This window comes from Neomonachus schauinslandi, chromosome 8 (genome assembly GCF_002201575.2).
Source record: "Neomonachus schauinslandi chromosome 8, ASM220157v2, whole genome shotgun sequence".
In the NCBI taxonomy this organism is placed as follows: domain Eukaryota; kingdom Metazoa; phylum Chordata; class Mammalia; order Carnivora; family Phocidae; genus Neomonachus; species Neomonachus schauinslandi.
In genome coordinates this window covers 91,990,242-92,003,745 of record NC_058410.1, presented here as the reverse complement: position 1 = coordinate 92,003,745, position 13,504 = coordinate 91,990,242, and the positions used below count along the sequence as shown (strand labels likewise).

The 13,504-nt window shown below is 36.9% G+C and overlaps 1 protein-coding gene across 2 annotated transcripts; it reads right to left on the bottom strand.

Moving 5' to 3' along the window:
• Nucleotides 1-3,446: 3,446 nt before the first annotated feature.
• LOC110582028 (protein C1orf194-like) lies at nt 3,447-3,962 on the bottom strand. Of its 2 annotated transcripts, XM_044917565.1 has the most exons (2): nt 3,884-3,962; nt 3,447-3,766 (listed from the first exon to the last, which is right to left on the bottom strand). In XM_044917565.1, exons 1-2 carry the CDS (start codon nt 3,960-3,962, stop codon nt 3,447-3,449), a joined length of 399 nt encoding a protein of 132 aa, XP_044773500.1. The 2 variants fall into 2 exon arrangements, with proteins under 2 accessions (XP_044773500.1, XP_021547622.1); XM_021691947.1 differs by having other exon boundaries at nt 3,447-3,962.
• Nucleotides 3,963-13,504: the final 9,542 nt, after the last annotated feature.

Genomic DNA, 13,504 nt, shown 5'->3' with positions numbered 1-13,504 from the left:
TTTTTTTTTTATTATGGTGAGAACACTTAAGATATTAGCAAATTTCAGATAAACAACCCAATATTGTTAATTAAAATCATCATGATATACTCAGATCCCCAGAATTTATTCATCTCACAACTGAAAGTTTGTACCTTTTAACCAATATATTCCCTTTCCCCCCACTGCCCAGCCCCTGACAACTACCATTCTACTCTTTGGTTCTATGAGTGCAGCTGTTTTAGATTCCACATATATGTGAGATCATGCAGTATTTTTCTTTCTGTGTCTGGCTTATTTCACTTTGCATGATGTCATCTGGGTTCACCCATGTTGTCACAAATGACAGAATTTTCTTCTTTTTATGGTTCAATAGATACCATGCTATACTACATTTTCTTTATTCATTAATCTACCAGTAGATACTTAGATTATTTTCATAATTTAGCTACTGTGAAAAAATGTTGCAAAGAACATAGGAGTGCAGATACCTCTTTGTGATACTGATTTTATTTCTTTTGGATAGCTACCTAGAAGGGGGATAGCTGGATCCTATAGTAGTTCTATTTCTAATCTTCTGAGGAACCGCCATAGTGTTTTTTACAATGACTGTACCAATTTACATTCCCATCAACAGTGAACAAAGGTTCCCTTTCCTAATCTCATCTTTTTTTTTTTTTTAGATTTTATTTATTTATTTGACAGAGAGAGACACAGCGAGAGAGGGAACACAAGCAGGGGGAGTGGGAGAGAGAGAAGCAGGCTTCCCACGGAGCAGGGAGCCCGATGCGGGGCTAGATCCTAGGACTCTGGGATCATGGCCTGAGCTGAAGGCAGACGCTTAACGACTGAGCCACCCAGGTGCCCCGTAATCTCATCTCTTTTTATAATAGTCATCTTAACAGGTGTGAGGTGATATCTCATTGTAGTGTTTTGTTTTTGTTTTTATTTTTGATTCTCTTTTATTTGCCCAGGTCCCTATCCTGGATTGCAAACTCATTTAGAGCAGAGCCACATCTTATTTGCCTTTTTAAAAAACAAATATATATATATATATAGTTGAGATTTCTCTTAGACGTACACTGATGAAATAATATCTCTTTAGAAATTACCAGAAATTGTTTTATTCTATAATGAAAGCAAGTTAAATACTTACAAAAATATAAACCTGTTATGAGGTATGCAGATGTAACCATCCTTCCACTAGTGAGATATTCCAAAATTTCCAAGAACATTTTATTTGTCATAAGTTCCTCATAGCTTATTTTTTAAAAAAGATTTTATATATTTACTTGAGAGAGAGAGAGAACACGAATTGGGGGGAGGGGCAGAGGGAGAGGGAGAAGCAGACTTCTCACTGAGCAGGGAGCCCAACTCAAGGCTTGATTCCAGGACCCTGAAATCATGACCTGAGCCCAAGGCAGACGCTTAACCAACTGAGCCACCTAGGTGCCCCCTTCATAGTTTATTTTTGTTCTTGGTTGGTTAATAAGAACAAGCAGATGAAGAATTATAGCTACCAACCATATGTGTTTATTTTCATAATATACCATTTTAGAAAGTAAGAATAAGATTAGAGTGACCTTCAAATTAGAATTGGCAAATATCTTTGCATTTACCATGATATATCCTTTTTCATTTAGAAAACGTTATATAATGGTAAGAAAATCATAGTGTTACTATCTCCAGAATGAGAAGAGGCTCAGAGGAAAATCCCATGGCCCCTCTCTGTGTCTCAATCTTACATTTTTATTTTATGTTATTTTTCCAGCTTTACTGATATATAATTGACATTAACATTGTATTAATGTAAGGTGTACAACATAATAATGTGATATATGTTTATACTGAAAAATGATTACCACAAAAATTCAGTTAACATCCATCACCTCACATAGTTACAATTTTTCTTCTTGTGATGAGAACTTTTAAGATCGACTCTCTTAGTAACTTTCAAATATACTCTATATAGTATGAGCTTTAGTCATCGTACTATACATTACATCTCCAGAACTTATTTATCCTATAACTGGAAGTTTTGATCTTTTTGACTACCCGATATACCTGTTGTTCATTTGTATGTCTTCTTTGGAAAAATATCTACCTAGGTCCTTTGCCTATTTTTAAGTTATTTGGTTTTTGTTTTGTTTTGCTATTGAGTTACAGGAATTCATTATACATTTTGAAGATTTATTTATTTATTTATTTATTTGAGAGAGAAAGAATGCAAGCGGGGGATGGAGAGCAACAAGCAGATTCTGCGCTGAACGCAGAGCCCAATGCAGGGCTCCATCTCAGGACGCTGAGATCATGACCTGAGCTGAAATCAAGAGTCAGGCCCTTAACCAAGTGAGCCACCCAGGAGCCCCATCATTATATGTTTTAAACATTAACTGCCTACCAGGTATGGTTTGGAAATATTTTCTCCCATTCTGTAGGTTGGTTTTTATTTTTTGATTGCTTCCTTTGCTGTACAGAAGCCTTATAATTTCATGTAGTCCTTATTGCTTATTTTGGCTTTTGTTACCTGTATTCAGGTGTCATGTCCAAAATATTTCCCTTTATTTTCTTATAGGAGCTTAATGGCTTTCATTTTGACTAATTTTTGTGTATGGTGTCCTGTGAGTCCACTTTTATTCATTTGTATATGGATATCCAGTTTTCCCAACACCGTTTATTGAGATTATCCTTTCCCCATCGTGTTTTCTTAGTGCGCTTGTCAGAGGTTAATTGACCGTTTATGTGTAGATTTATTTCTAAGCTCTTTGTTTGGCTCCATTGGTCGGTCTTTGTGTCTGTTTTTATACCAGTAGCATACTGTTTTGATCACTACAGCTTTGATAGCTTAAAATCAAGTTTAAAATCAATCAAAATGATACCTCTAGCTTTGATCTTCCCACTCAAAACTGCATTGCCTATTTGGGGTCTTTTGTGGTTTCATATGAATTTTAAAATAGTTTTTTTATTACTTTAAAAATGCCACTATAATTTTGATAGGTATTACATTCAATCTGTAGATCACTTTGGGTAATATGGACATTTTAAAATGTTGTTAAATATTTTTTCTGCATCTAGTAAGATAACCATACGATTTCTTATATTTCATTCTGTTAATGTGGTACATCACATTTATTTGTGTGTGTCAAGTCATTCTTGTATCACAGGAATAAATTCCCCATGACATTGGTGCAGGATCCACATCCTGGTGCATGTATTGCTGAATTCAATTTGCTAGTATTCTGTTGAAGGTTTTTAAATCTATGTTCATCAGGGATGAACATCAGGGATATTGGCCTATAATTTTCTTTACTTGTACTGTCCTATCTGGCTTTGGTATGAGGGTAATGTTTCATAAAACAAGTTTGGAAGTATTCTCTACTTTTTTTTCCCCCAGCACAATTCTATTTAATGGAGGTGGGCAGCAGGATGTTCCACTATGATTAATTTAGTTCAGGGACCTGTCAACATTAGGTAGAGAAGAAGCCACCATCATTCTTTCGGGAGTAGCCTCCATTGGTGGCTGCAGTGTGAGGGGACACTATGGATCCTTGGATGCTGTGGATAGACTCCTTCTTAGGGTTGATCCAGTGTCTGATGTTAGCTCGGGAAGTGATGGGAGGTGGCAGAGGAGGGGATAAAAGTTCTCCAGGGAATTGGGTATTGATGATTCCATGGGTATCCTGGGTGGTCTCCTGGTGTAAGAGTATCTCACTTTTGTTCTTTAATGTCCCTGTGTGGTGGTTGTACAAGGCTGCTAAGTGGAAATCCAGGTCATCCTTTGGTATCTCAGGATCAAAAAAATAAACATCCCGCCTCATGGAAGTGATTGTGGGAGTTGAGCTGAGCTGACTCCAGGGTTCCTGTTGCTGAGCAAGGTGAGCTGGGTTCTTATATGGCAGTTTCTTGGAAGCCCGGAGTTTTCCCAGGAAGGTATCATCGTTATCCAAGGTAGGGTGCTGGAAGGGGTCTCGGGCGAAAGTCATGGTAAAATGCGGAGTGAGCTGCTGGTGTGAGGGATGGGAAGCCTGTGCAGCCCTACTTTTCTTTTCTTTTTTCTTTTTTTTTGAAGACATTAAGAAAGATTGGCACTAATTCTTCTTTAAATGTTTGGTAAAGTCATCCATGAAGTCATCTGATATTGAGATGGCTTTGGTTGGGAAGATTATGATTACTGATTCAATCTCATTACTCATGTTTGGTCTGTTTAGATTTTGTATTTCTTCATAATTCAGTCTTGGAAGGTTGTATGTTTCTATGAACTTACCCATTTCTTTTGGGTTATCCAATTTGTTGGCGTCCAATTGTTGATAGTAGTCTCTCATGATCCTTTGTATTTCTGTGGTACCAGTTGTGGTATTTCCTCATTCATTTCTGAGTTCATTTATTGGAATCTTCTCTCCTTTTCTCTGGGTTAGTTCAGCTAAAGGTTTGTCAATTTTATTTATCTTTTCAAAAAAAAATTCTAAGCTTCATTGATGTTTCTATTTTTTTTTAAATATTTCATTTATTTCTCCTTTAATACTTCTTTCTTTCCTCCTGCTAACTTTGTTTTGAATTTGTTTTTCTTTTTCTAGTTCCTTAAGGTGTAAAGTTGGGTTATATATTTCAGATCTTTCTTCTTTCTTAACATGGGCATTTTTCACTATAAACTTCCTTCTTAGAACTGCTTTTGCTATATCCTATAAGATTTGATATGTTGGGGGCATCTGGAGGCTCAGTCGGTTAAGCGGCTGCCTTTGGCTCAGGTCATAATCCCAGGATCTTGGGATCAAGCACCCCATTGGGCTCCCTGCTCAGCAGAGAGTCTGTTTCTCCCTCCCCCCTGCTCCTGCTCTCTCTCTCTCAAATAAATAAATAAAAATCTTTAAAAAAAAGAGATATGATATATTGTATTTCCCATTCTTGTTTGCCTCATGATACTTTCTGATTTCCCTTTTGGTTTATTCTCTGATCCATTGGCTGTGCAGGACTGTGCAGTATCTATAGACGCTTGATCACATCTTCTGTTGGGTGGACTGGGTACTAGCTATGGGACTCACTATTGGAGGGTAGGGGTATATGGAAGGATGGTGGCATATGAGGGCTAGGAGTCTGTAGGTTGTGTGTGTTACAAGTTTCATGACTGGGCCTCTTGATGGAATCCATGAGGCAGTTAGTGAAACTGGGAACTTTTGTTCAGTTCCCTGCACCCTGGTTGCTGTGTATCTCCACCGCTTTTCCCTGCTCTAAGCTTCCCCAACTAGCCATGCTGTTCTGGGTGGGGCAAAAAAGAATTGGGCCTTTTGGGCAGCATTCCACATGGATGGGAAAACTGGGTGTTCACTACATGTTCATTTTCTCCTTTGAGAGACATCACCAGTCAAGGGCACCTCTCTTGGTACTAAAATGTACCACCTTAGGGAAGGGATGACACTGGTAAACTGTTCGTCCTACCCTCTTCAATATGTCTGTTCTTGGATTTTTTGTTCCAAATATGTGCTGGGCTCCCACAAAGGTACTCTTTCTCATCTATGAGTAGTTGCAAAAATTAGTGTTTCTTTGGGGAAGGAGGTGGTGAGGGCTGAAAACGCCTATCTGACATCTTTTTGATGTTACACAAGAGTAGATTTTTAGAAATTGAGATACTTAGATAATATTCTATATGAATTTGCTAAATCCTTTATTTCTCTTTAGGTACGCAGATAGCCACAATAATTATTTGTGCTATCTTGCATGTTAAGTGGTAAAAAATAGCTTTAATTGTTGAGATCAATTTGGAAGACAGTATTTAGATCCAAACTTGTGGAATTTCCTCTTTCCATAAAAAAAAAAATGTTTGTGTACATATTAAGAAGAGATAATTTTTTCCCGACCTGCCTTGAGTCAATTCTGTTATCCATAGTTTTTTTTTTTTTTAAAGATTTTTTTATTTATTTATTTGACAGAGAGACATAGCGAGAGCAGGAACACAAGCAGGGGGAGTGGGAGAGGGTGAAGCAGGCTTCCTGCTGAGCAGGGAGCCCGATGTGGGACTCGATCCCAGGACCCTGGGATCATGACCTGAGCCGAAGGCAGACGCTTAACGACTGAGCCACCCAGGCGCCCCTGTTATCCATAGTTTTAAAAAAAAATAGGTGTGTTTTGTTAGAAACAATTTATGGTTGGTGATGACTTATGTTGACATCTTCCCTTTGGAATAAAGAAATAATAAATAAAACAGACATTTAATAAATGGTTCATTCTGCTCAGTTGGAATAATATAAACAATCCTTATTTTTATGATTTGTAATCATACTTCATTTTTTATTTTTTATATTTATTTTGAATAAGAGCATATAATATTTTTTTTTTCTACTCTTTGAGTAGAAAGATTGTCACATATTTGTGAAGAAGAGAAGCATACAAAGAGATTACTTTGGGGAATAAATGGATGCCAGAAAAAAACAAGACAAAATCTTCCATAAAAGCATTCATGTATTTTTTTTTTAAACAGCCTGTTTTTATAAACTCTGGAAGTAAAATTTTATAGAGTATCAGGTTAGGTTTTTGAAACTTGAATTCTCTTCTCATTCCTTGATGTTTTTAGTGTTGTTTAGACTTAATCAGTTTACTAATTTTGGCTATGACAAAAATGTACATATTAAGGTTACAATTTTCCTTAAGGTTAGTGAAAGACACTGAGATATGAAATTCCATGGAAGTCAGTTACTTGAAAAATTATAACTGAAGAAATGCCCTTGTCTATTTAAGAAGTCTCTCATCTTCTCTTTATCCAGTCCACATCTTCTGAAAAAATTAAAATGCAATGGTAGGGATGGGAGAAAGAAAAAACTACTTTTTTATACTTATTCAGAAAAGAACATTAACTTTGGTATTCAATGATGTGCAGCTGTAGTGGCCAGAATATATATATATAGCTAACTTTTTGAGTTCTAGGGAATAAAGAGGTGAAATTCAGGTTTAAATACTAACTTTGAAACTTACTAGATATATGGTGGTTGTTAATTTGCAAAAATTCTCTGAACCTAAGTTTCTTCATTTGTGAAATGTCGACAACAACACTGAATTCTTAAGCTTATTGTGAGAACCAAATGACATATCATATGTGAAAATGTTCAGTACACTGAACACTCTGTCCAAATGATACTCTTTGTAATGACACAAATGTATCATCTTTCCATAAATTAGCTAATTAAAGCACCATAGCCCCTGTCTGACAATCTTGAAAATCTGTTCTACAGTATGGTCAGGGTCATGTCCATTTTAGATCTATCCTCTCTGTTCCTACACATAAAAGTATAGAAGTCTATAATAAAGCTAAGAAATTTCATAATTCCCACATTTCCTTTTGTCATTTATATATTTTCATAACTGATAATCTGCAAAAAGATAAGAGAAAAAGAGAGAATTCCAATAAATAAAATAAAAATGAAAAAAGAGACAACACAGCTGGTACCACAGAAATACAAAGGATCATGAGAGACTACTATCAACAATTGTATGCAAACAAATTGGCAAACCTAGAAGAAATGGATAAGTTCCTAGAAACATACAAACTTCCAAGACTGAATTAAGAAGGAATAGAAAATCTGAACAGACCAAACATGAATAATGAGATTGAATCAGCAATCAAAATCCTCCCAATCAAGAAAATCCCCAGACCAGATGACTTCACCTGTAAATTCTTCCAAAACAGATATGTACTCCCATGTTTATTGCAGTATGATTCACAATAGCCAAGGTATGGAAACAATATACTTGTCCATTGTTGGATGAATGGATAGAGAAAATGTGGTATACATATACAATGAATATTATTTAGCTGTTAACAAGAAGGAAATCCTCAGATGAACGTAGGAGAAGAGAAGGAAAAATAAAAAAAGATAGAAACAGAGAAGGAGGCAAAACATACTCTAGGGAACAAACTGAAAATTGCTGGAGGGGAGGTGGATGAAGGGATGGGGTAAATGGGTGATGGGCATTAAGAAGGGCACTTGTGATGAGCACTGGGTGTTATATGCAAGTGATGAATCACTAAATTCTACCCCTGAAATTAATAATACACTATATGTTAACCAATTTGAATTTAAATAAAATCTAAAAAAAAATAAAGAAAGATGTTAGGTGAAAAAAAAAAGGAAAGCCTACCACTAGTAACAGTATGGTTAGGATATTATTCTAAGTGAAATAAGCATGGCACAGAAATTCAAAAACTGCATGATCTCACTTATATGTGGAATCTCAAATATTCAAACACATAAAACAGAGGGTAGAATGGTGGTTACTAGGGGCTAGGGAGTGGGATGGATGGAAAGGCATTGGTCAAAAGGTACAAGGTATCAATTATGCGAGATGAATAGAGATCTAATGTACAGCACAGTGACTATAGCTAATAATACACTATTGTATAATTGAAATGTATGGGGAGAGCAAATCTTAAGTGTTATAACCATACACAAAAAAATGGCAACTATGTGAGGTGATGATTATGTTAATAGCTTGATGATTATGTTAATAGCTTGATTGTTGTAATCATTTCACAGTGTATAAATATATAAAAATACCACATTTTACACTTATATACAATTTTTGTCAATTTTCCTGAAAGCTGTGGAGGAAACGAGTGCAATGAAATTTGTAATAACAATATATAACACTTGAGCAATGTATTCAAACTGATTTATATAACTTAAAAAGTCCACTCATTTGTGCATGCACTTCAGGTCTCACTTAACTTGTAAGAGTAAACAAAACTTATATGCTGCTCTACTTATTTTAAGAAAAAGAAACTGTTGGGTTTGGGGGGTTTTTTTTTTAGGAATGTGAAAGGCCTTTTATTTTTTTTTTCTCTTGAGTCCCAGCTAATTATTCATGAATTAAACTGAAGGATGATCTTCTGCTTGAAAAGCTTTATAAGATATAATTTTGTGATGCACATGTACCTAGAGACTTATATAATCAGTATAGCTTGTCATTTTAATAAGTAATTAAACATACTTTAGCCTAACAAAAGATATTGAGATTAAACAATACCCACCCGTTCCAAATGGTATTATTACCAATATTTTTTCTCCTTTGTTGTTTTAACATTCCCAAAATAATGTTTAAATTATATCTTTTCTTTTCATGAGATAATGTGTACCTGGCATGAGCTATGTTAGATTTTCCCATAATTATAATAAAGTAATTTCAACAGAGTTCTTTTGTAAGGATGTCTTGCAAGTCTATTTTTGGCTAAAAACATGGTATCTCTTTTGAGAAAATAAAGATTTATGTTCATGTGTGGAATTACTCCAGGTTCTTCATAATGATGATAGCAAAGTAGACAGGAAGATCCAGCCTACTACCCATTTCTTATTGCTGGCTGAAGGGAACTGAATGGATGCATTGCGGCAGGAGCCCATGGGGTGACTGACAGATGGGCTGTCTTGTACAGGTTTTACAAGTATCAGGTCTAAGCCTCAACTCAGAGAGTTGAGGACCATTCTATGAGTGACAGAAAAGCAACTTAACAGGATGCGGCTGCCTGCTCACACCCTTTTTGGTGCTATGTGTTGGGAGGAAAGAAAAAGCACCAGACCTATCTATACACCATCCCTGAAGTGTTTCTCAGCATGTTGGGAGAAAGGGGAAAGGTTGCATGATAGAGTGTAAGGTAAGGATGGGGGCAGGGAGAGTGATGTATCCTCTTTTCCTCCCACATAAAAATGTGGAATGTAGGGCACCTGGGTGGCTCAGTTGGTTAAGCGACTGCCTTCGGCTCAGGTCATGATCCTGGAGTCCCGGGATCGAGTCCCGCGTCGGGCTCCCTGCTCCGCGGGGGGTCTGCTTCTCCCTCTGGCCCTCCCCCCTCTCATGTGCTCTCTCTCATTCTCTCTCTCTCAAATAAATAAATAAATAAATCTTAAAAAAAAATAAAAAATAAATAAAAATAAAACAAAAACAAAAGAATAGGGCGCCTGGGTGGTTCAGTCGGTTGAGCGACTGCCTTCGGCTCAGGTCACGATCCTGGAGTCCCTGGATCGAGTCCCGCATCGGGCTCCCTGCTCAGCGGGGGGTCTGCTTCTCCCTCTGACCCTCTTCCCTCTCTTGCTATCTGTCTCTCATTCTCTCTCTCTCTCAAGTAAATAAATAAAATCTTAAAAAAAAATGTGGAATATATCTGTAAGTGTCTTTCTGTCTGCTAACTCTCCCCTTTTTCATAGCTGCTATAAATAATAACAAACAACATTCTTTTTTTTCTTTTGTAGCTCCCCACAAATGTACTTTGCTCCAGCAGGAAGTACACAAATGTCTGACTAACCACCAACAGTCATCCTAGCATCCTTTTCATTAGAGCTTGCTCTTTTACAGGTGAATGTTGTTTTCACTGAATATCTGTATTGGATGCAATATTTTCTTGTACCCTGCTTCTTTCCAGAAATATTTCAGTTTTGCAACCATGGAATAGTACTTTGGGGGACTTTTACTTTTGGATGAATGGTAAACATGGAGCAATAAAAAAATCATGATAATAGTCCAATTTTTGTGCATTTAGTATTTGATACAAACTAGCAGTGTCTTTGATGAAATTTGGAAGTTTTTGTGTTCCTGAGCAAAAGGCTAAGAAAGAACTCTTGAGACTTTTTTTGGTACAAAAAGGTGATTTTATTATAGGACGGGGACAGGACCTGTGGGCAGAAGGAGCTTCACTGGGATTGTGAGGAGTAACTGATTATATACTTTTTAATTAGTAGGGGTTAGCGATAGTGCAAGTCTCTTAAGGAATTTGGAAGCAAGGCTTTCAGGACCTTGAGAGGTTAGCTGCTGTTAAGAGAAGGTTACTTTTAGGGCGCCTGGGTGGCTCAGTTGGTTAAGCAACTGCCTTCGGCTCAGGTCGTGATCCCGGAGTTCCGGGATCGAGTCCCGCATCGGGCTCCCTGCTCAGCAGGGAGTCTGCTTCTCCCTCTGACCCTCCTCCCTCTCGTGCTCTCTGTCTCTCATTCTCTCTCTCACAAATAAATAAATAAATCTAAAAAAAAAAAGATAAGGTTACTTTTAGCCTTTCATAAAACATAAAGGCACTAAGGAGGCCACGAGTTCCTTGAGGAAGGTCACACTGCATTTTCAAGTATCTATCAGTGGGCTGCAAGCTGTAAGGAGATTTAATTTAAGCTACATTTCTCTTGCCTTTGTTTCCCTCATCACCTTTATTTTGGATTCTGAATACTATAGATAAAACATTTAATTGATTTCATTTTCACCATCAGCATCCTTGATTGAAATATATCCATGGCATTGTATAGCTCCCTCTGGTGTTTAACACCTGAAAATTCTTATTTGGTCAAAGACCAGTAGGCAAAAAAGGAAAGAAAGAAAGACGCTGTCTCTAGTGCAGCAGAACTGAGGGCAGACTAACTAGAATTGTTTTTTCCATTAAACTGTCTTTCTAACTGGGTATTATTTAAAATCTCTGTCTTCCCGGAAGCCAGTCAGGAAGCTCTGGGCTTGCGCCAGGCCCTTCGTTGCCATGTGGGGCATCAGTGAAGGAAGTGCTGGGTCAGCCAGTGTGAGCTGCAATCAGATCAACTCCCCAGCTACCTAGTCCAGTCTCTGCAGTGTTCTAACTGTAATTACACAGAAGATGAGAGAGTTGGCAAGATGGAAAGTGATGGAAGGGGAAAGAAAACAAGAGAAGCTCTAGAAAGGATTTAAGAAAAGAAAGAAATGCAGGGCTTCCACATGACAATTTCTTCTTTTTTTGCTTTTCATTTGTCTATTACAAATTAAGTATGGTAACACAGATCATGATATGCATTCTGTGTTTATTGAAGTGTATGGTATTCTAAGTGCGTTCATTTTTGTGAAGTGAAGACATATTTAGGATCAATTCTATGCTCTTTACACTCTATACTAGGTATTAGTTCATTTAATTCAATCAATTTTACTTAAAAGTTAAATATTAATTTAGTTTTAGACGTGAAGAAACCCAGTCTCACGGAGGTTATGTAATTTTCCCAGGTCCACAACTAGTAGATTAAGATTGGAGCCTAAATCAGTTTGATACCAGAGCCCATCTTCTTTCCACCAGACAGTGTTTCCTCTTTCAAGTCTCAGGATTTATACATGAATATTCCTTAAAAGTCATGGCATAGTGGCTGGCTCCCAACCATGATTTTATTATCACCACTCTGTTATTTATTTTAGACAGTGGATACACTCAGTGATAAAACTGTAACTTTCTGTTGATATTTAGATTTTTTATTGTACTTTTTCATTCTGTTATTGTGTAAAACTGCTTCAACTTATAACAAAATATAGGAGGGCCCATGATGCTTCTAATGTATTTCTTGTATAACTGAATAAAATACAAAAAAAAAGAAAAGAAAAAACGGTTGCCTACATTAAGAGGCATTCATTTTATGTGAGATCCAGGCTAAGAGCTTGAGAAGCAGTAAATGAAGAGGTTAAGATTATATGCTTGGTCCCGACTTAGGTGCTTGGGTTGGAATCCGGACTAGTCCCCTGAACAGGTAAGTGGCCCCCACAACATATCTGCAACCTCAGAGTTTGAGTTCCCTGATCTGCAAAGTTGGCATAATGTTACTATCTACACTTTATTTTTTTTTATATATTTTTTGATACTATCTACACTTCAGCATGATCTTGTGAATCAAGTGACTTCACTGAGATCAAAGTAGCCTGAAACATAAGAAATCTACTCTAAGTATTCCTATGGGGAATCGAGACACAGTAATTAAATAGGTCACCAAGGGCACAGAGCGGATAAGTGGCCAAGCGAGGACTTGAACAAAATGATGCTGGATCTAGCATGTGAAGCTGAATTATCACTCAGTGGCACCTAGCGGAACCAATGATCATTTTGGAGTTTCACTGCCTTCGTTAAGCATAAACAATTTTTATTGTTTTATTTCCCTTCACTGAAGTTCACTCACATGAAGACTGGCTAGAAGAGAATCTAAGTGGAAGCTACACATATGGCAAAGTCACTGAAGCTTTTTCCTACTCCTCCCAGTTGAGCTTCTTGGAAATTATTTCCCTTCCCATTCGTACATGTAATAAATGGTTGAAGATGAAGGTTTAGCTAATCTTTAAGGACATTCAGAATAATCCTTTATTGAAAAGCAGAATTTAGAAATTATGCTTCAGAGTAGCAACAAGTTTTCAACAAATGTCCACGCTGACCTTTTAACATCTCTATCCATGCTTAGTAACATCCTCATCAGCCTGCAGTTTCTGAGATTTGAGAAATGCAATGAAGGGAAGAAAAACCCTGATAATTACTTAAGACTATTTTTTCTCTAGCAAACAGAATATGTGTGTATATTTGTGTATGAAAAAAATGGGGGGAAAAAAGCACCTCTCCCTGAATCTGTTAGTCTCTAGGTCATTATTATGAAGTTAATCTTCCTTACCCTCTATCCAATATTTCATCAATAGGGAACTGCTGAATGTTTGCAAGGTGAATGCACATAAAGGCAACTGTAGGCAGATTTTAAGGTTTATAGGCTTTAGGCAAATACTGCCAAATCTATGACAGGCCTAT